Here is a 21,583-nt window from a genome sequence, read left to right on the forward strand (position 1 = left end):
GCCTTTCTTTTTTTTAGGGAAGGGTGTTTCCTGCTACTCAGAACAATGCCAAGTTTCCTGCAGCCTCTATCACTGGCCTTTCCTTTCCTTAAGGTCATTCTGCCTTCACTTAGGTCATGCCTGCTGCTCACCTTCCTTTAGGTATCTGCCTCCGAGATCTCTTCCCACTTAGCTTTCTAGTACTCACAGCGGCAATCCTAAACTGGACAATCCTAAATCCTTTTGAGTCCACTGCTTTGGACTGTATTATTAGACTTCCTGTCTATCTCTCTCTCTCTCCCTGTATTCTTGTTTCGAGGTTCAGCATACAGTATTTCTGGCCAAGTTCACCTTTCCCTTTCTTTCAAGAAGGTGTGCTAGTGTTAGCATTCTTTTGCTGATGCCATCAGTTTCATGGAAACTCCATCAATGGTTGTGCAAGAGCCACAGGAAAGTTTAGGATTGTGTGCTGTATTATCAACAATAGTGTGTGTGTGTGTGGGGGCTGTGCTGTATTTTTTGCCTGCTATAACTCAGGGATGCAAAATGAGTTTATTGCATGTGCTTCCACGTACCCATCTGTGAGGATGCTTCCTCAGGGACACTGAAAAAGGCATGACATTGTGATACTTCTCTAGGGTGCACCCCCCCCCCTCAACCATCTGTACTGGCCAGACAAGGTATTTTATATTCTAAATGCAGAACGGAATGCTAACATTAGTTATACGGTACTGTGGAATAATATTTTTAAAAGCCCTTCATGAGCACATGAAGAGCTGTTTACATAATTGTATTACATTTATTATTTATAAATTACCAACCTTTGTGTTTCATGAAGGAAGAAGAGGAGGAGGAGATTGGATGTATACCCTGCCCTTCACTACCTGAAGGTGTCTCAGAGTGGCTTACAATTTCCTTTCCCTTCCCCTCCCCACAACAGACATCCTGTGAGGTAGGTGGGGCTGAAAGAGCTCTCCCAAGAACTATCCTTGAGAGAACAGGTCTGAAATAAATTGTGACTGATCCAAGGTCACACCAGCAGCTGCAAGTGAAGAAGTGGGAGGGAAATCAAACCTGGTTCTCCCAGAGTCCACGCTCCTAACCACTACACCAAACTGGCTCTCAGTGATTAAAATCACTTGTTTTATTTTTGCAAACCTACAGATACTAAAGTCTTCTTATTGCAGTTGCAGGGTTTAGTAAGAAGAGGTCTTAGAGAAGTCCACAAAAAAACGCCACACAACATTTTGGAATCAAACCAGGCCACTGTTTTTATTGAATATAGACCAAGGAGCACTGACAAAGCATGGGGCTGGATCCTGGAGAATCAAGCGACCTGCCTGCCGCTCAATCACAACGTCCTGCAACCCGCCTGCTGAGGAAAACCCAGGGGTGACAAATATTATTGGTATCACAAGGAGATGGTGGGTGGGGATCCAACAAGAATCACACTGCCGGACCCTACCAGCAACATGGCTTAAATCACTCCAGGCAGGCTCTACGTCACCGCTTTTCAGCGCCTGCTGAAATTCAAACTGGCCAACTGGGCTGATTCCAGATGACACGGGGCCAGCCAATGTAGTCGCCCAAGGCTCCCGCCTTTGCCGTCCATTAGGCAAAAAGAGCAGGGGGGAGCCTCCTCCAGCCCTCTCCGGCCCGCACACGTAAGTCTTGACCATGTTTAGTTTCATTTCTGTATTGAATTAACTGATTACAGTACTTTTGAAAAAAAATGGGCAAAAAGTAGTAACCCCATCCCCTCCAAACTATGAGCCTTTGGTTTTCCTTATCATCTCTTCCATCACATTCCACTGCTCTTTGGTAACCTAGAGCACAAAAAAGGAATTTTTAGTAGCAGGAATTAAGCATATTCTGAGCGATTGAAATCTTGGCAGGATTGAGTGCAAAGCATCAGATCAATTTTTTACCTTGTGTAGGTCATTGAACTCCCCAGCCATGAAGACATATTCGCCACCATCCATTCTAATGACCTGCAATAGAAATGTACAAGATTACTAGCGGCAAGATTAGTGTTGAGAACCAGGGTGGTACAGTGGTTAGAGTGCTGGACTAAGATTCCAAAGACCCAGGTTCAAATCCCCACTTCTGCCCTGGTAGCTTGCTGGGTAAACTTAGGTCAGTCACACACTCTCAGCCTAACCTACCTCACAGGGTCGTTGTGAGGATAAAATGGAGAAGGGGAGAACAACATAAGCGGCTTGTGTCCCTACCAGGGAGAAATTTAAGGTATAAAGGCAATAAACAAAGAAATATGTTTCCATATTTTAGGACTGCACTGCATGTTCCACTTATCTTAACCCCGGTAACAATTCCAACTGATTTTGTTCAACATCTCTGATACGAATTTTAATCAACAGTGCTAAAAAATTATGATCAAATTAAAAAAAATACCTTTGAAGGGACTAAGTTCTCTATTAAGTAAAACAGAATCCAAGGCATTAGCTGAACTAACATTTGTCCCAAAATATTTCATAACAACTTAAAGAATCTGCATTAGCTCCACTTGGCCTCATGGAAATCATTTCTATTAAGCGACATTGCATGCTCATAACTGGGATGAAATTAATTCCTGCCTTCTAGAATCAGCCAACAGCTGATGCACGTATCAACTAGAGCTAGAACTTACTGCTCCGTTAACCCAGCTCGCATAATCACTGCAGAGATAGGTGGCGAGATTGGCAATTTCTTCTACAGTTCCCAGGCGGCCACAAGGAATCCTCTGAATCATCCCTTTCTCAAATGAGCCAGTTGGGTCAAGACGAGAGAAAGCTCCCTAAGGAAGAAAAATGTTCAGCCGGTCATTGCTTCTGGAACTCCTCTAGAGAGCAGAGGCCCTCTAGAGAACTCCTCTAGAGAACAGAGGCATCATATAGCAGTCAAGGTAAATTCAGCTTAAATGACAGTATATGACACACTTGGGATGGGTGGGATTTATGTGATTCTGGTGCATCTAACAGGCTGAAAAAACCATCACTTAACAGCATTCATGAGCAAAAAATTCAAAAAAAAATCAAAAATTGTTTTGAAAAGACAAAGCAATGTGTGCACAGGAGATACAACTTGATACACTGTTCTAACTGAGCAGAACTTAGCACCACAAATAGGAAGAAAGTAAAATACACAGGAGAAAAGTTGAAGGAGAATTACATCCTCCAAGCTGAAGGAGAATTACATCCTCCAAGCACCACCGACCCATGCAAAAAGGATCCATCCCAGGGGTGGAAGGACCAAGCTTGTAGCTTCCTTCATGGCTTTGGGCTGAAATGTGTGTGTATGAGGGAGGGGATCTGAACTCGGTCACCTCTCATTTTAACCCGGAAGCCTTTGCCAGAGCTTATACCAAGCCAAAGCAGAAAGGGAGCCCCTCGCTTCCTGTCAGCCATGACAATTCTAAGTCCCACCTGGGTAAGGGTTGGTGCCTCTGTGGTAGTCTATGCTGATAGGACATTCCCTGGTGGCATAAAGAAAAGTGAATGACTCTTTGGCTCCACCCATGGTAGGGGTCTGAGATACAGGCAGGAGATTGTTCCTATCCTGATATTTTTCTAAAAGGGTAGGATGTGTCTAACATGGGTAGAATAGGCATCTGGAGTTGGTAATTGGACGTTGTGGGGCCAATAAACTGAAGCTCAATCCAGACAAAGACTGAGGTGCTGCTCATCAATGACAAAGCTGCTTGAGGACTGAGGAATCAGCCTGTTTTGGAGGAGGTTGCACTCCCTGTGAAGAAACAGGTTTTGTATCTTGGAAGCAGGGGTCATTTGGGGCCAGAGCGGGCCGGACCATCGCTCCGGCAGCCCAGGAGTGAGCACAAATGGCCGTGGCGGCAAGCCCCACCCCCACGTGGAGGGACTAGGAGGGAGGAATTCCCCAGGCTACCCGTGGGGGCCAAGCCAGCTGGCTGAGTGCTCTCTGGCCTGGACGTGGCGCCTCCCTTGGGCAGAGGTGAGAGACTCAGGACCAGAGCTTCCCGCCACCCGCACCCCGCTGGGCCCCCACGGCCTGTGCAGCGGCCGGGCACACCCCCGGCAGCTACCCTCCCGTCGCCAAAACAGATTCCCATGGGCTAGCCCCCCCGGGTGCTGGAGCGCTAAAGCTGCCCCCCTGCCCTGGGGCCAGACCCCACGCCACCGCTGCCTCCTCTCGTGGTGAGTCCCACTGCGCCTCTGGCATGAGCTTCCCGCGGCCCCTGTGCCGCTCCGTCAGCCTGCGCTCAGCCCGGACCCTCCGCCTGGTGGTGGTGGGACAGAGCGCTGTCAGCAAAACAGGTACTGGGCACCGATCAGAGGGACCAAGCGAGGGAAGGAAGGAAAGGCGGGCTCTTTGGCCACCCGGTCGCCGCTTCCCAGGCCCCAAAGCACACCTCCCCCCACTTCCCTTTCTCCACATGCCTCCTTCCTCCCTTGGCCCCGGCGGAGACGCTCCATGGTGGACGGGGCTCCCAGGCGACATACCTACCTCCCAGGCCTGCCGTAAGTGGGCACCCTCTGTTGTAGCCAAGCCCCTTTGCACCTCCCCAGCCACTTCTTTCACCTCCAGCGCACCTGCCCCTGCCTCCTTCCCCCCTCCCTCCAGCCCATGACTGGGTTGCCAGCAGTTGTGAGAATGCAGCCTTGGCCTTGCTAGTTCCCATGGCCTGCAGGAACGGCAGCAGCAGAAGCATCAGCTGCAGGGTCAGAGCCCCAAGTGTCGTGCTTGCGCCCCGTTCCTTGGGCTGTGCCTATAAGGCAGGGCCGAGCAGGTGGAAGGATGGGAAATGCTCCTCCATTGCCCTGGCTCCCAGGAAAAGCGGCAGCAGAACTTTCTGACTCATGGTCACGGACTCACAGGTGGTGGTGGTGGGGAACAGTGGCTGGGCCAGTTGTCGTCGCTCAGCCGAGTTGCCAGCTCCCCGGACTCAGCCGCCTTTCTGCAAAGCACGGCCTGGGACAATGCACTCCAAACTGATGACCCTACAGCGCCAAGTACCTAGCAGACTGACTCAGTGTCCCATGGCAGACAGTATGGAACAGGCCTGGGGGGAGAGGTGCGTCCTTGGGCTCCTGCGAGGGAAGGAAGGGCCGCCCTGAAGAGCCCAAGCATAGAGTAGGGTAGGAGGTAGGGGTGCCCCATGACTTATTTCAAAGCCCCCCCGAGTACAAAAATCCTGGCAATGGGCCTGGCTGAAGTTGGATGATATCGAGGAATTCGAGGGTGCCAAGGAGCTCGAGGTAAAAGGCGTTGTGGATAAACGTGTGTTAGAATTGCCAACAGAGGCTTAATATGTGGAAATTGGGAGGTTTTTGTGAGAAGGCAAATAATACCCTGTTAAGCTTGTACTAAAGGGGCAGGGTACTTTTTCTCAAGTCAGTTAGTAGCCCTAATGTGAGTTGCTTGGAGACAGCGCTCTCGAGCATGTGCAAAGCACCCAAAGAGACCAGCGTGAATCCTTTTGCATGCAAAGCGGACTCTCTGCTAATGAGCCACAGCCTCGCTGTTGCATGAACCAAATAAAACAGGAAGCTGATGCTGGAATAAATTTTGTTGGTCTTTAAGGTGCCACTTGACTCCTGTCTTTCTTTGTATAGAAAAATGTTTTGCTGCTTCTCCCAGGGACCTACTCAAGGCAAGTTTTATTTTCCTGCTAAAGACTAATGTGTCTGCCCATCTGGCATTAATGAATTGTTTCGGCTTATATTCCACCCTCCCTGCAAACAGGTTCAGAGTGGATGACAGCAAAAGTTAAAACATTTCACAGATGGTTTTATCATGATGAGTTGGTTCTTCTTTTACTGACCTCATCATCTGGATGACAGTCCGGAGTTATAAGTACATTGATTTTATTCCATGTCTCTTAAGACCATTTGTTGAAAAACTTTGGACAACTTGACTGTATTAGAGTTTCCTTTGAAACTTACTTGGGCATGTTTCTTGAAGCATTTGTGGTGTTGTTCTTTTTTCCTTTTTGTTTTTTAATTTTTGTTAACCACAACAGGTTTTAAGTACTGAATATGTCAGGCAATGTGCGAGTTGTGCAAAGAGAGCAGAGTGCCATCCTGCACACTGCTGTCTCTGCATTACTGGCTGACATGAAGCTGCATTTGACTAAGTAAGACCCTTGGTCTGTCAGGGTCTGGATTGTCTCCTCTGAATGGCAGTGGGTCTCCAGGATTTCAGGGAAAGGTATTTTGCATCACCTCCTACCTGATCCTTCTAACTGATGGTGCCAGGGATTGAACCTGGGGCCTTCTGCATGCAAAGCAGATACTCTGTCATGGAGCTATGGCCTCTTCCTTAAAGAGGTTCAACAAAAGACTTAAAATTTCCAGGGGTGGAGCCTGAGCGGTGGGTGTTGCCTTCTGACACACTTCCGGTGATGTCAGGGGGTGTGGCATATGCAAATAAGTTATGTTAATGAACTCCTGCACCTCTTTTTCTACAAAATGACCCCTGCTTGGAAGTATTACTGGATTCTGGCCTACAATTGGAGGCCCAGATCTTTTGTGTGGCACACAGTGACTTTTATTAGCTTTGGCTGATACGCCAGCTGTGCTTGCTCCTCCAAAAAGCTATCTGGCCACAGTGATCCGTACTGTTTTCATCCATGTTAGATTACTATAATGTGCTTTATGTGGGGCTGCCTTTGGAAACACTCTGGAAACTTCCGCTTGTTTAAAATGTAGGAGCCAGGCTATTGTCCGAGGTAAAATACACAGATCGCATCATTCCAGTGCCGGAAGATCTGCAATGCCTGTATGGTTCCAGGCACAATTCAAAATGCTGGTGCTTACCTTTAAAGCCTTAAATGTCTTGGGGCCAGAGCCCTTGAAGAACCAGCACCTCCCATACTGTTCAGTCTGCTGGTTAAGGTCTGCCTCACAAGCCCTGCTGTCTGTGGCCCGACCTTCAGAAGTGAGGTGGGTGGCAGTCAGAGACAGGGCTGTTTTCATAGTGGCACCTCACTTAGTGAATGCTCTTTCTCATGGGGGTCACCAGACACCTAAGTTGCTTTCTTTTAGGTGCCAGGCCAGAATGCTTTTGTTCACCCAGGCTTTTACTCAAGGGGTTGAACTTTTAACACTATTTTAACCTGGAAACTGTCACTTCAAGCGGTCACTAGTCTGTTTTATGGTGTATGTTTTTATGCGGTCCTGTGTTTTTCAATGTTAGATTTTAATTAATATCTTTCAATCTTTTTGTTTTCATTATTTTTATATTGTTTTTATTATTTTTATAAACTGCCTCGGGGAGGTTCCTGGAGAGGTGACATAAAAATTCTCTTTACATTTGGCCACAAAAACGGGAGAGGAAATTCTGAAGATATGTGTTTAGAAAAAGCCATTAATTTAAACGGATCTGAGCTGTGACCAAGTGTCATCATATTTAGGCCTGTACAGCCAGTCTCGGAAGTGAATAATGTGTGCTGCTTCACGGAGTGCAGTATGATACCAGCAAAACTGATGGCAAAGCTAGTTCATTAAATCTGCCTTTGTCTTTAATAATAGCCCAGCCTATCCTGATCTCGTCAGATCTCCGAAGCTAAGCAGGGCCAGCCCTGGCTAGTATTTGGATGGGTGACCTCCAAAGAATACCAGGGGCGCGACGCAGAAGCAGAAAGTGGCAAACCACCTTTAAATGTCTCTTGCCTTGAAAACAAATCTAGTTCGCCATCTAGTGGCACATAATGCTAAAAGAACTTGAACTTCTGGCTGCCAGACAATCTTAGGATCTTCTGGCTATACTACACACACTGCCATAAGATTATTATTATTATTTACCTTTGTCTTTATTGGGCCTGGTTGGATTATGTTGAATCTCAAGCCGTATCTACCCCATTCAGCTGCAAGAGACCTACAAATTCATCAACAGACTTGGTAAATATTCAGCATGAACAGAGGGCAGATAAAACTAGAGAAAACAGGGTTTTTTGTGGGGTTTTTTTTTTAAGTTTTTGGGTTTATGCATAGTTTTCTTTTCACTTGTGGCTGCTGCCCCCTAGAAACATTGATAGATTTGATGTTTGTTTAGTTATGTGCAAATCTTCTCTGTTTTCCCCACCTCATTCCTTGCATGCATGAAGTCCTCTACCAAAATTCTACCAGTTGGAGAGTAATGGTTACTGACAATAACTCTTTCCAGGTGTTATGCTTCTGGGACTCCTATCACATATAACTAACGTGAGCTGTGCTATGTGTAATCTCAGTACACGAAACAGCCATTTTATCTGAAAAGGGGAACACATACCTTTGTAGCTTCGGTGTGCCTATACGTGTATCCCCCCAAATTCTGGTTTTCAAGTAGCATGTACTGAAACTGAAAATATGTGTTTTGCCCCTTTTCAGACAAAACAGTGGCCATACAGACTGGGTTGATTGCACGTAAAGCACTATCCCAGCACCCATAATAAGCAAAGTGTGCATGCACATGAAGAAGAATGTGCATGCACACGAAAGCTTATACTATGAATAAAATTTGGTGCCTCTACCTCAAAAAACAGACCTCCATATACCTCTGGATAGACTCCATATTATAGCCTATGGGGATCACTGACCATAATGGTCCCTGTAGGCTATAATGGAGTCAAAGGCATTTAAAGATGTTGCAGTCCCTTCAAATGTGTTTGTGAAGCTGCAGCTTCACTTGGAATAGCATTTAAAGGGAGTGCACTCTCTTTAAATGCTGCTTAACTATGGCTATCCTGTTTACCTGGGTGATCCCGAATTGGCTATTTTCAATAGCTTAAAATACACCCCCCTCTATATCCAGCTGAAAGAACAGCCAATAAGGTATTTTCTGGCTATTTTTCCAGCTTGGATAGAGCTGAATCACACCCCTAGTTGTCATATATATGTGATCATATGTTGTCATATATAAATGCAAAAATATAGAAGCTGTAATGATGTACAAAACACTTATAATCTCACAATAATGATACAAAAATAAACAGTCAAATTGAAAAATATTAATTCCCAACAGGTATCAGAAAGATGGACGAACTTCTCTGGAGTTTTGGCATTCGTTTCGTGAAGAACTTCTTCCAAACATCAAGATGTGCTATACAAAACATAATATACAAATGATATACAAAATGTGTACCATTGCACAGGCAGTGTCTAGGCAATAAATATCTCACCCTGAAGATTTTAAATTTCTGGTATTGGATAGTTTATGTAAGAACATGTTCAACATATAGGGTAAGCATGTTAATATTGTTGTAAATTTTAAAATATAAAATATTTAATAATGATTGAAGGTTATAATAATTGCTATTTTCATTTTAGATATTAGTATCTTTGTATTGGATTTACACATTACGGAATACGAAGCAACACTATATATAATTGTATTGGATTTACACATTACGGAATACGAAGCAACACTATATATAACAAGCTTTATACAAATATTTATTGCCCAGACACTGCCTGTACAATGGTACACATTTTGTATATCATGTTGTATATTATGTTTTGTATAGCACATCTTGATGTTTGGAAGAAGTTCTTCACGAAACGAATGCCTAAACTCTGGAGAAGTTCGTCCATCTTTCTGATACCTGTTGGGAATTAATATTTTTCAATTTGACTGTTTATTTTTGTATCATTACTATGAGATTATAACCGTTTTGTACATCATTATAGCTTCTATATTTCTGGTTTTCTACACTAGCTGTAACCCCTCAGTTTTGTTGGTCATATATAAATGAACTGCAAGCATCCTTTGAGATTAACCAGTCCATTGGAATGTGAGTAAATCACATGTTAACCCTAGCCTGGATTGTAATGACTGAGAGGGCTGACATACATTACTCACTTGCACAGTGCTTCTACGCCTGCTTTGGCAGAGGCGCTTGGTGATACAAATCCAGACCCGCTTTCTGCATAGATAGTTGTAATGGCTAGGAATGCTGCCCCTGAAAGAGGCAGGAAGACAAACATCAAGTACCTGCTGCATCCCTTACCCTACGGTTGACCTCCCCAGTCTGATTGTTCTCACTGAAACAGGAAATTAGGAGTGTTTATAATTCAGACCCTAAAAAACAAAACAAGATCTAACAGAAAATGGCATCACTGTTTGAAGATGGACCCTCTGCATCCTTTACACCCATGTAAGAAGCCTTCCTCCAGTGCAACAGGTAGAGAAGAGATTTCCATGGCTTCTTCTTCCTGCTGTTGTCTTTCTGGCTTTTTATCCACATGAATCCCCCAATCCATGGCTTCTGTTTATTGGCACTCACAGGTAGGAGCTGGGGGAAGGGGAGGAGGAAAGGAGAACAAGCCACCTCTGCTAGTACCTTTCACTGATGCTGCACGGAATCTAACCCCATATAATTATATCATATATGTTTTCTTTTGCAACCAGGGATTCATTTGCCATCTTGCTGAACAATGGGCTCAATCTCAGGTCTTTATTTGCAACACCGTCTTAATTGCACAATATGCAATTTCACTGTACGCAGTTTATAAGTAGGCTACCACGTGTATGCGGTGATTAAAAAGCTAATCAGTTTCCAGGTTTGCTTTTCACATTGCCAGTAATAACTCCACAAGGAACAGTAACTCCAAAGCTTGCATAATGTCCTCAGCCAATGGCTACCAAAATGATTCAGAAACAAAATAAGTGTAGTCTGTTTCCCACAGTTGTATCCAGCTTTGACTTAGTGCTTAAGTAACTATCGCTAAAGTGGCACAAACCCCATCCAAGGCTTCTGTCATGTTAAGTGATGGGGTTCCTGTACTACTTTGAAGGATTTGCAGAAACACAACACCTCATAAAGGCCCAAACTGGGACTTAATCCAAGTGCAGGGATGGCCGACATGGAGGCTGCCAAAAAATTCATATAGGTAATATGCAGGCAGTGTTCCATTTAGGAGGCTCCAGAGATATAGAGAACAGGATGCTTCATGGATGAGCCAGTGCACAAGCTAAGGACAGCCCTTTATGGCTCCTCTGCAGTGTTGCTCTTTCTTTCAAGGCTAGAACAGCTAGATTTGAGTCCAGTGGCACCAGAGAGACCAAGAAAATTATTGGGTTATACGCTTTCAAGAGCCAAAGCTCCCTTCACTGTATCTTGAAAGCTTATATCCCAAAACTCTTTTTTTTTGACAGTTTTTATTAGTATAATTTCAACAACATACACACATACGGATCCTTCAAAAAGTACATTATTAATTGCTCTGGCCAAAAACATAATATACCCAACATATTTTAACTATTTAACACAACTGTATTATTTTTCTCCAGCCACGTATAAAATTTTAACCAAATATTCTTAAAAGCATCATCCTCTCTCCCTTGTAACCTCATTGTCAAATTGTCCAATTCTGCTATTTCTGTAAATTTCATTATAAGATCCTTCGTTGATGGAATAGTTTCCTGTTTACAATATTTTGCCAAGATCATTCTTGCTGCAGTGAGCAAGTGACTAATCAGATGTTCATCTATTTTATCTAAATTATCAGGCATTATGTTTAATAAGAATATCTCAGGAGCATAAGGAATTGACCTATTGAGTATTTGTACAATGATACTATGCAGTTCTTTCCAAAACTTTTGAATTTTAGTACATGTCCACCAGGCATGAAAATAAGTACCTTTCTCGGTTTTACACTTCCCAAAACTCTTGTTGGTCTCTAAGGTGCCTGAATCTAGCTCTTCTACTGCAGACCAATATGGCAACCCTCTGAAATGGTTTTTAAGGCTAGGGCTCTGAAGAGGCAGCTCTCTCAAGGTCTTTGGCTCTTTAGGCTCGTGTTTAACAATAATGAAATCCACCATTTAAAATAGCTTTGAGGTCCCAATAAAAAGCAGCCAAACAGGCTCAGACAGCGATTGCTGCCCAGCCTGCAACGAAAGTTATGTCTGCATGAATTACACTTGCCTTTTTGTGCTTTAATCAGTTCTTTTCCTATTTCCAGAGTTACATAGGCTGTCCCGTTAAGGACGATATCAGTGATTGTCTTCCATGCATTTGCAGAAAGGCGTTCAGAAGGAGAAATAAAGTTTCCAGCTGCGTTATTTATAATAACCTGAAATGGAGAAAGAAAGCTTAAATTCATACTGAAATTGGGGCCCGGCACATTTATGAAACTTGACAGCATTCTGAGATTCCAGAAGACAAATGCCATTTATCAAGTGCAGCTTCTCCAAAAACACACCACCACCCATGTTGAGAAAACAGAAGCATAAAATCTTTCAAGTAATAATGTTTGTTTCTTGAGACTGTTTAGTACCTATTGCATGCCCATTGCAACATGTGAACAAAGCAGTCATACAAGTCGGTTGTAAGTAAGCCACAATATACTTCTTTGTATTGAATTCTGTGCTTGTTCTGCTTGAATGAAATTTCACCCCAGTTCTGCCCTCTTCCTGTAGGTCCCCCATTCTTTTCCTGTGGCCAACCCACAAGAGCAAGATTTGGGGGAGGCCACAGAAGGAAGGAGGAGAAGGGAACATTCTATTCCATGAGCGCAAATATTCTCACATTGCACAATATGCAACCCTCTATATCCCCTTCCAGAAATTTGGTTTTATGGCCGTTTTCAGTTGCTGTGAACATGACAGTGAAGACTATGTTTAAAAATGTAACATAATATAGCACTTTTTCTAAATGTTTGCTTTTCTAACGTTATAGAATTGTTTTCAATACAACACAAGTTATTTCCAGTAATGATTAATCAAATCCTTGCTTTACAAGTAGAATACTCACACTGGGATGTCCAGCCTCTTTAATTAACTGTGAAACTGCATTGCTAACAGAATTTGGGTCCCTCACATCACACTGAACTGCATGAACCTGTGCAAAGACAGAGCATCAATGTCACTACCAGCAACAATAACAAAAACAAAAAGCAGTAAAAAGCCCAGACCTGGATAGCCCAGGCAAGCCCAAATTCGTCAGATCATGGAAGCTAAGCAGGGCTGACCCTGGCAAGTATTTGAATGGGCAACCTCTAAAGAATACCAGGGCTGGGAGGCAGAGGCAGACTATCAAGCCACTTCTCTGAACTTCCTTCATGCCCCTGTAGGAGTCGCCAGAGGTCGCATGACTTCCAGGCACAGGCACACACATACAGACACAAATGCAAAAATACATATATATGTATGTATATTAAAAACAAACAAAAAGCAGTAAATAAAACTTCTAAAACATCTGAGGAGCTCAAAGTACATTCTTGCATACATAAAATTCCTAGATTTAAAGATCATGCTGAATATCAGGAACAATTGGTAAGCAAATACCTTATTTCCAGTTTTAGAAGAAATTTCTTCTGCAGTTTGTTTCAATACATCAAGTTTCCTACAAAAAAAAGGGCACACGTCATGCGCTTATGTATCACGTTTTGATCTAATGTAAGACGTTTGAAGATTTTGCACCTACAAACAACAAATAAGTTGTTTTATAACAAAAATGCTTAGCTGATCCTTGGTTTAGTTCCTTGTGAGTGGAATTACAATGTCCGTTTATAACACGGTAATCCAGTATTGCACTTCTATTGATCTCATCAAAGTGGCTTAAAAAAAAGACATCCCCTTCTGAGGCAGAGGAACCTCATTAATCAGGTTTTTTTTTTAAAGACTAAAACAAAACTGCACAAACTCCAACTGTAACATTTAAGACAGCACATGAAAATGGGAATTCAAGCAGGCATAGAACAAAATACCACATAAACTAGAACATCTGCAAAGGGAGAAAAAGAATTTTTACAGGTATCACCCCAACTACTCTGAAAAAAGGCAATACAAAAGAGAAGCCAACAAATTCTCCCTTATGTTAGTAAATGGAAGAATAAAGGAGCTGATGCTGCCTGCACTGAAATTTCCTCCATGATAACTGTAAAATTTGAATAAGGATAATTTAGGAGATGCCAGGATATTTTCTACCAGCTCTAGTTCCATCTGTCTCTGCCGCTCCATCTCCATGGATGGATAGAACATGTCTGAGTCATGGCTGTCAAAGTTTCTGGTCCATCAGATCGAAAAAATGAGTTATCCTGAGCCAGAGTTATTTATTTATTTATAAATTCAATTTATAGCCCGCCCTCCCCGCAAACGCGGGCTCAGGGCGGCTCACAAATAGGCATAAGCCAACACATAAAACATGTTAAAACCATATAAAATAATTACTACAATATTACAATGCAATAAGTGCTCTAGATGTTCCAGAATGATCTTCCATAAAGATGACGTCTCAAAGATGGTACACCCAATCAATGCTGTCAGTTCCATGTGACACTGTCGGTCTCTCTTCCCAGGGCCAGATGCTCATGATGGTAACGTAATGATGGTACAATGATAGAACGCCTGGCGGAAGAGCTCCATCTTGCAAGTCCTGCGGAACTGTGCAAGGTCCCCCAGGGCCCGGATCTCCTCCGGGAGCTCGTTCCACCAGGTAAGAGCCGCCACCGAAAAAGCTCTGGCCCTGGTAGCAGCCAGCCTGGTCTCCTTGGGGCCTGGCATCGTCAGGAGATGCCTCACTCAGATGCCTCACTTTGCTTAGCACTTTTCCCAATAGGAAGATACATGGAAATGCAAATAGCAAGCTGCTGGATCATTGCATTGACAGAGAATACATTACCACTAGTTTTCAGGAACTGATAAACATCTCAGATCACCCCCTGGCAATCTGCTTGGAGGTGACCACGCTAACAGTTGGCAGGTCCCTCGATCTACTACTACCTGCTAGAATGCACGGGATGGATTAACCACTCCTTCAGCACTTTTCCCGCTAAACCCTTCTAGAAGCCTTTCACCAATTCTGCCAAAATGGATGCCACCTTGGCTTCACACCCTTCTGGCAGCTGATGTACATCTTGTTGATAACGTTTTGTATGTGAATCAGAAACTGCTTGTCCTACAGAATGTGTGCAGTGGTGAATTGCTAACCCTGACACTCTGGGTTGAGTCAGTTTTGCAAGATGTTTTGGCTGCTGACCACTAATCTGGGAAGGACCACCAATCACAAAGATTGTTGAAACCAGAGTTCCCTCTAAGCCAAGTTAGCTCATAGTTTTTTAGCCTCTGGCTCACACATTTTTGTCTTACCACAGGAAGGATGGCTCCAGAGCAAACTAATTTATGCAGTAGCCAAACTGCTCACTCATAACTTTAATGCCAGCAGCTCACAAAGTAGAATTTTTGCCCACAAGACTCCACATCTTAGAGGGAGCATTGGCTGGAACTACAGAAAACAATGAGGCATATCAGAGATAAGTTGCTGAAATTGTGGAGCCCTTACTCTCATCCTCCTGAGAGCCAGTTTGGTTTAATGGTTAAGTGCACAGATTCCAATCTGGAACGGGTTTGATTCCCCACACCTCCACATGCAGCTGTTGGGTGACCTTGGGTCAATTACAAGTTCTTTCAGAGCTGTTCTCTCAAGGGCAGTTCTCTTTCAGTCCCACCTACCTCACAGGGTGTATGTTGTGGGGAGAGGAAAGGAAGGAGATTGTAAACCGCTCTGAGACTCCAAGTGAAGGGCAGGGTATAAATCCAGTCTCTTCTTCTTCTACTGACTGAGGCCATTCGCCTCTACTGACCCGGGGGGGGGGGGGATGACCTAACAGCCCAGCTTGCAATCTTTATTACTGGAAGGGAGCAAGAGTCCAGAAGCACCTTAATGACTAATAAAACTTATGGCAGGGCACGAGCTTTCACAAGTCATTGCTCACTTCTTCAGGCACAGCAAGAATGTGAGTCCATCTGTCCTTTTGTCTTGGAGAGTGAAGTGATTTCAGATGCCAAATGACAATAGCAAGCATTGGCAATGAGAGAAGAAACCTAGGTTTCAATTCAGTCCAGGAGGATGCACTGTCTTGAGCTTCATTATCAGTTGCAATTCAGCAGTCTCTCTAATCTCCCTCTGAAATTCCTTCGTAAGAGAACTTGTACTCTTAGATCAGCAACTGAATGTCCTGGAAGATTAAAATATTCCCCCACTGGTTTTTGAATCCTGTGGTTTCTAATAAAAGTAAAAAGAGTAAGAGGGCAGTAGCACCTTAAGGACTGACAAAATTTGTGGTAGGGTATGAGCTTTCAGGAGTCATTGCTCACTTCTTCAGACTTATTTCCATTTATTCTTTGCATCCTCCTGGACTGAATCCTCCTGGACCAAACTGAGACCAAGGTTTCTTGTCTCATTACCAATGCCAATATCTCCATGCCTTCTACCCCTCTGCATATCACACCTAGAGATGTAAAATTTCTGGAAATTTTGAAGCTCGGGAAAACCTAAAATAATCTTTATAAAGTTTGTATCTCTGGTACCTTGTGTTACATTTTATGGCTCATGAGGCCTGGCCCAACAAAGTGACATTTATGTCAGATCTGGCCCTCATGACAAATGAGTTCGACACCTCTGGGTTAACCCATTGCTGCCTGCTCTCCAGTCCCATGACCCAGAGTTAGCTGGATTCAAAAATCACATGACTAGTTTGCACATGCCCAGTAGTATTTTTGATGCTCTTCCAAACAGCATCTTTCCCCATATCATTCCCCATTTATTTTGAACTGAGGGAAGATTCTAAACCAGAGTTAGATATGCAATAGGGGAGAGAGAATCTACTGAACATACCGAGAATAGTTATTAGCCTGTATGTCTTGTCTCTAAACACTGGGTTGGATCAAGCCAGCTTTCCTGCTGGTGAAAAAGGTAGAAGAAGGTCCTACTGTGACTACCACCATAACTAGGGATCATAGGACCTGCAATGGATAAAAGCCATGTCCAACGAGGGGTGGAAAGAAATTAGGTGAGACTGAGAGAAAAAGCTGGCCAGGTCCAGTCCACTGTTCTGATATGATGAACTACTAGCCTAAACAAGAGCTATTTTAGTATTACCTAGCAAAAATAATCATTAAAACAAAATTATATTTGGAATAAAACTAGGACATTTAAAAAGCACTGTCAGAACAGTAAAAATCAAACACACTGCATGTATAACCTGAAATGGAGAAATCAGTCAACCACACTCTGAATTCAAAGCCTGGGCTATTTCTGGGGGTTTCAAGAAAGGTTAAAAATTACCTTTGCCCATTCAGGCTTCTACTCCCTAGTCCAGTGAAAATGCCATCAGTTCAAAGTTTATTTGACGTAGCAGCCAAGCAAATTACACTTCACATAAGCTGTAGATATCTCAAACATTGTGTGCAATACGCTAGCATCATCAAGTGACCCAGCCTATACACCAAAAAATTAAGAAGAACTGAATATACAGAATCAGAATAAAAACAACTCTACATCTTTATACCATGTTACAAAACTAGACTTGATTTTCATTGCAAAGTGAGTGTCTATAAAACGGAATTTACCGGCTTGCTATAACACATTCTGCTCCCAATTGAGAAAGAACAGTTGTAATTCCTTTGCCAATGCCTGTACCTCCACCTGTGATAAAGGCCACTTTCCCTTCAAAAGCATTTGGTGGCAACATTACTTTCTGAAGGGGTGAAAAGAAGGCAGCCCGAGGAGTATCGCTTTGATACATCACTTTTGTTCCATGGCTCAAAAGCTGAAAAGGAAAATATACATAGTGCTGATTATGTCTTATCTTGTATAGCATAGAAGCAATTTTCAACTACAGGACTACTAGAGACATAAAAAAATACTTCATAACCAACAAAGCAGGAAATAGATTCAGGTGGGTAAGCCGTGTTGGTCTGAAGCACCAGAACAAAGTTTGAGTCCAGTGGCACCTTTAAGATCGAAAAAGTTTTATTCCGGGGTATAAGCTTTTGTGTGCATGCACAATACCTGAAGAAGCATGCATGCACACGAAAGATTATTTTCGATCTTAAAGGTGCCACTGGACTCAAACTTTGTAAAGCAGGAAACAGTCTTATTTTCATGCACACATTAGAAATATAACTTTTGGCAACCCCATTTTTGTTAACAAATCTTTTGGAATTTCTGACTTGTTTTCCTTTGAACAGTTTCACCCTCTTGCCTCAAGCATGCCCTATCACAAACTGCATTTAACACTCTTATCAGCCCGTTATGAAGTTCAGCAGAGTAGGGCCTTTTGTTGTTCAGTCGCACAGTCGAGTCCGACTCTTCGCGACCCCAAGTGTGATCCCCTGGAGAAGGTAATGGCAACCCACTCCAGTATCTTTGCCAAGAAAACCCCATGGACAGTATCAAAAGAGTAGGGCCACTGTTCCAAAAAACCTTAAGACTAAAGTTGCCTTGGGCTTAAAATTGGTTTCATGGTTATTTGGCTGATCATCAAATATATTTAGGATTAGGGATGCAACATAGACTGTGAAGTATACCAATGTAGCAAGTATTTTCACTTGTTTTATATGTATATAATCTCATGAAAGCTGAGTTTCCTAACTTAATATGAACAACAAAACAAACAAGTTTGAGCAGGCAGCAAGGGAAGCTTTCGAAATGCCAGGGACTACAAAGGTTTTTCAGTTATGAATTGTCAGAATGCTTTTTCAGTCAAAGCTCTACCTCTTCAAAGTTTAACTGCAATGCAAAGCTGCACTTTGGACAAGAAGCTCTATCTGCATATGAATAGCTGGAGTTAACAACTGCCGCTCTGAATGCATAAAGTGAATATTTAGCCCAAACGTTTATTGTGGTTTATGGTACTGCAATTACAGAATACAAGGTATATATTGTACACTCATTAAATTAATGGTGGTGCCATTTAGGCCAATTTAATAAGAAACTTTCCAGACATTTTAAAAAGATTTTCTCTGAAGGCTAAAATGAAGCTTTGAGTCTGGACAAAGAAAGACTGTGTACTTTGCCAGTGAAGGAATGTTTGTACTGAACAGGAAAGGGGAGATATGAGACCGAATTAAAATAGGAAGGCTGAAAATATTGAGAAAGGCCAACATGAGTATCACTCGGGATCAGCAAAGCTGCTTGATTGCTAATATTTGCCAAAATTTTGATGAAAAGAATTCTGATGAACTCCAAGAGTATGACTTTATGGATTTAAAGTTTAACTCTTAAGATAAAGCAAAGCAATACAGGATTAAATGGTAACTGAGCAGGTTAGTGGAAGAGGATGAAGTTCAAAATTGCTTCATAATCAGAGAATACTATATGGGGGAAAGGTGAAGTTACAGATCTGAAGGGGATCTACAAGGAAAGCTTCAGACAGAGGTCTATTTTCTTGGTGGTTGACAAGCACTAATCCAATGCACTTGACCTCCTCAAACCCAGACACCTCCCCAATGGCAAATTCCTCCCGGATTATGCTCCAATTGACCCTTACAACTTGGTACCTCTACCCACCATCTTCACACACTTGTGGCAAATGATCCTGGGAGCTACGTATAATCTCGGCAGTACCGAGGAATCTGTGTACTGCTTTCTGAAAGAAACAGAACTACCAAATAATACTACACAATTCTGTGAAGTGATCTGCAGTCTTGATTGTACAAATATTCTCACACCACGATGACAACGCTTTTTAAGAAACTAATCTTTTTACTGATGACAGAGAACAACATGCTCAACATTATAAGCCCCTGGAAACAGTGATTCTTGAACCCATTTCCGCATCCTACACAAGGGACCACACTGGGGGCAGAAGAACTACTCTTGTTTTCTGTTTTTAACTTACTTTATTTATAGCCAGCCCTTTTTTTCTGAGAGTGAAGATGGATTACACAGTATAAGACAATGGAAATATGGCTCAAGGGCACCATACAGTGGCCACTAAGTTTTCTAGTGCCTGTTTGCTTCCTGAGTTTTGGAGATAAAATCCAACAGTGTTTTTCAGTTCCATTCAGGACTCTTTGAAATTTATCCCTGAGATTCTAACTACACTCAGATTTGTTGCTGTGTAAGGTGTGCAACAGTCCTATAAAGTCACATATTGCATAAAGCTGTTGTTAAGAAGAGATTGGGGTTATACCCCACCCTTCACTACCCAAAGGAGTCTCAGAGGGGTTTACAATCTCCTTTCCCTTCCCCTCCTCACAACAGACACCTTGTGAGGTAGGTGGGGCTGAGAGAGCTCTCTCGAGAACTGCCCTTGAGAGAACATCTCTGAATGAACTTGTAACTGACCCAAGGTCATACCAGCAGCTGCATGTGGAGGAGTGGGGAATCAAAACCAGTTCTTGAAGATCATTGGCCACGCTCCTAATCACTACACTAAACTGGCTCTCGTTTAGCATAAAGCTGTTACTTGACACTTGGCAAAAAGGGAAGAATGATAAAGTTTCCATGAGGAGAAACAGCAAATTACATCCTGGTGTATGCATGGTTCAACACAATGGGAAAAAATTAACAAGGTCTCTGTAGGCAAGTGAGGTACCTTATATTCTGTGAGAATTCAGATGGATCTAAACACACCGCAGAATTCTAAAGAACAGGCTGTGTGTCAAAGAGTATATATTCCCCTAACACACTGATAACTTCAGAACTAGCACGGTTATACTTTTGCATAGATTTTCGTGGAGTACAGCCCAGTTCTCAGCTGAAACTTCATATATCTGATTGTGTCTAGTCCGAAAAAGCATACACTAGAGGAAAAACTTATTCACCTTTAAGGCGCTGTGAAATCAGTGGGTTGAGACTCGAATGCACTATAATCAGAGCAATTTAACAATTAGCACAGCTAGAAGAGTGTTAGTTAGGGTTAGTTTTATAAGTTCCTTCCGGGGGGGGGGGGAGGAGAAAACGACATGAGAATGCTAACCCTTTGCAGTTTAAAGATGCACAGACCACCGTCTTACTGGGCTGCATACAGATACAGTCCACTTCGGACATAAGCGTCAAAAGAGAGAATGCGTTGCAGTCTGCACGACACACACACTCTACACGGATGTTTCTGAAGTTATACTCCTCCTCTTGCTGACTATGAATGCATGAAGCGTCAAGGCACGGTCGTGAGAACCTTACCCGTGTGGTAGTGGCCGAAAAAAACTGCGGAAACAATTTCATCCACGACCCGCTCCTCACTCCCAGAGCCGCCGCCATGTTTTGCCGGAGAGGGGCCAAAAAAGGGGATGTGTGCAGATTCCTAAACAGGCCCTACTCTGTGTACAAAAGGGTCGGTATTGGGCGGAGCCATTTGATGGTCTCATGAAGACACGCCTACTCAGAATTCCACCGTGAACGAGTGCAAACGGGCAATGCCTTCTTCCTCGGTTATTGTCGTCATTGTGTGGCGGCTGGATTTCTCGGTTACTTTTAATGCTCTCATCCCCGCTTGCAGCCGGGTAAAAGCAGCCGCTGCCCAATCCAGGTTTTTAGCCTGGCTATGACTGGCTTTCGAGCAAGGGAACCTTTACCTTTTTATGCTATACAACATATTAAGACAGATTTAATGTGCCTTTCGAGCAAGGGGACCTTTACCTTCACACGCTATACAACACATTAAAGACAGATTTCATGTGTCCTTTCTAAACCACGTCTTATTACTTAATTCGTGTGGAAAATATGACTTTCTGAAGTTTTAAAGCATTGCAACACCTGACATTTCAGCCATGGCAACTTACTCGTTTCCCCCTCTCCCCCGTCCTTTCCCTCCTCTCCCTTTCAGTAGGTGGGAAACGAAACCGGAAGCCAGGCAGTGTCTTGTGTCTCGATGGTCACGGGGGCGCCAGAAGGGTAAATGGCGCATGCGCGCTGGAGACG

The 21,583-nt window shown here is 43.2% G+C and overlaps 1 protein-coding gene across 1 annotated transcript; it reads right to left on the reverse strand.

Moving 5' to 3' along the window:
- Positions 1-1,246: 1,246 nt before the first annotated feature.
- Positions 1,247-21,184, reverse strand: DECR1 (2,4-dienoyl-CoA reductase 1, mitochondrial). Its single transcript, XM_015406063.1, has 10 exons — positions 20,846-21,184; positions 17,287-17,486; positions 13,222-13,279; positions 12,689-12,775; positions 11,861-12,008; positions 9,793-9,892; positions 7,758-7,830; positions 2,627-2,773; positions 1,908-1,970; positions 1,247-1,805 (listed from the first exon to the last, which is right to left on the reverse strand). Exons 1-10 carry the CDS (start codon positions 20,921-20,923, stop codon positions 1,746-1,748), a joined length of 1,014 nt encoding a protein of 337 aa, XP_015261549.1. The 5' UTR covers positions 20,924-21,184; the 3' UTR covers positions 1,247-1,745.
- Between the last annotated feature and the right edge of the window lie 399 nt (positions 21,185-21,583).

Source organism: Gekko japonicus, unplaced genomic scaffold (genome assembly GCF_001447785.1).
Source record: "Gekko japonicus isolate JY-2015 unplaced genomic scaffold, Gekko_japonicus_V1.1 scaffold531, whole genome shotgun sequence".
NCBI classification, from domain to species: domain Eukaryota; kingdom Metazoa; phylum Chordata; class Lepidosauria; order Squamata; family Gekkonidae; genus Gekko; species Gekko japonicus.

Excerpts from the sequence above, each read along its gene's own strand:
- DECR1 (XM_015406063.1), bottom strand. The coding sequence starts at position 20,923 with ATGGCGGCGGCTCTGGGAGTGAGGAGCGGGTCGTGGATGAAATTGTTT. Across the intron at positions 13,280-17,286 it reads GAATGTGTTATAGCAAGCCG|GAAACTTGATGTATTGAAAC; the intron begins GTAAATTCCGTT and ends TTTTTTTTGTAG. Across the intron at positions 1,971-2,626 it reads CGAGCTGGGTTAACGGAGCA|GTCATTAGAATGGATGGTGG; the intron begins GTAAGTTCTAGC and ends TTTCTATTGCAG.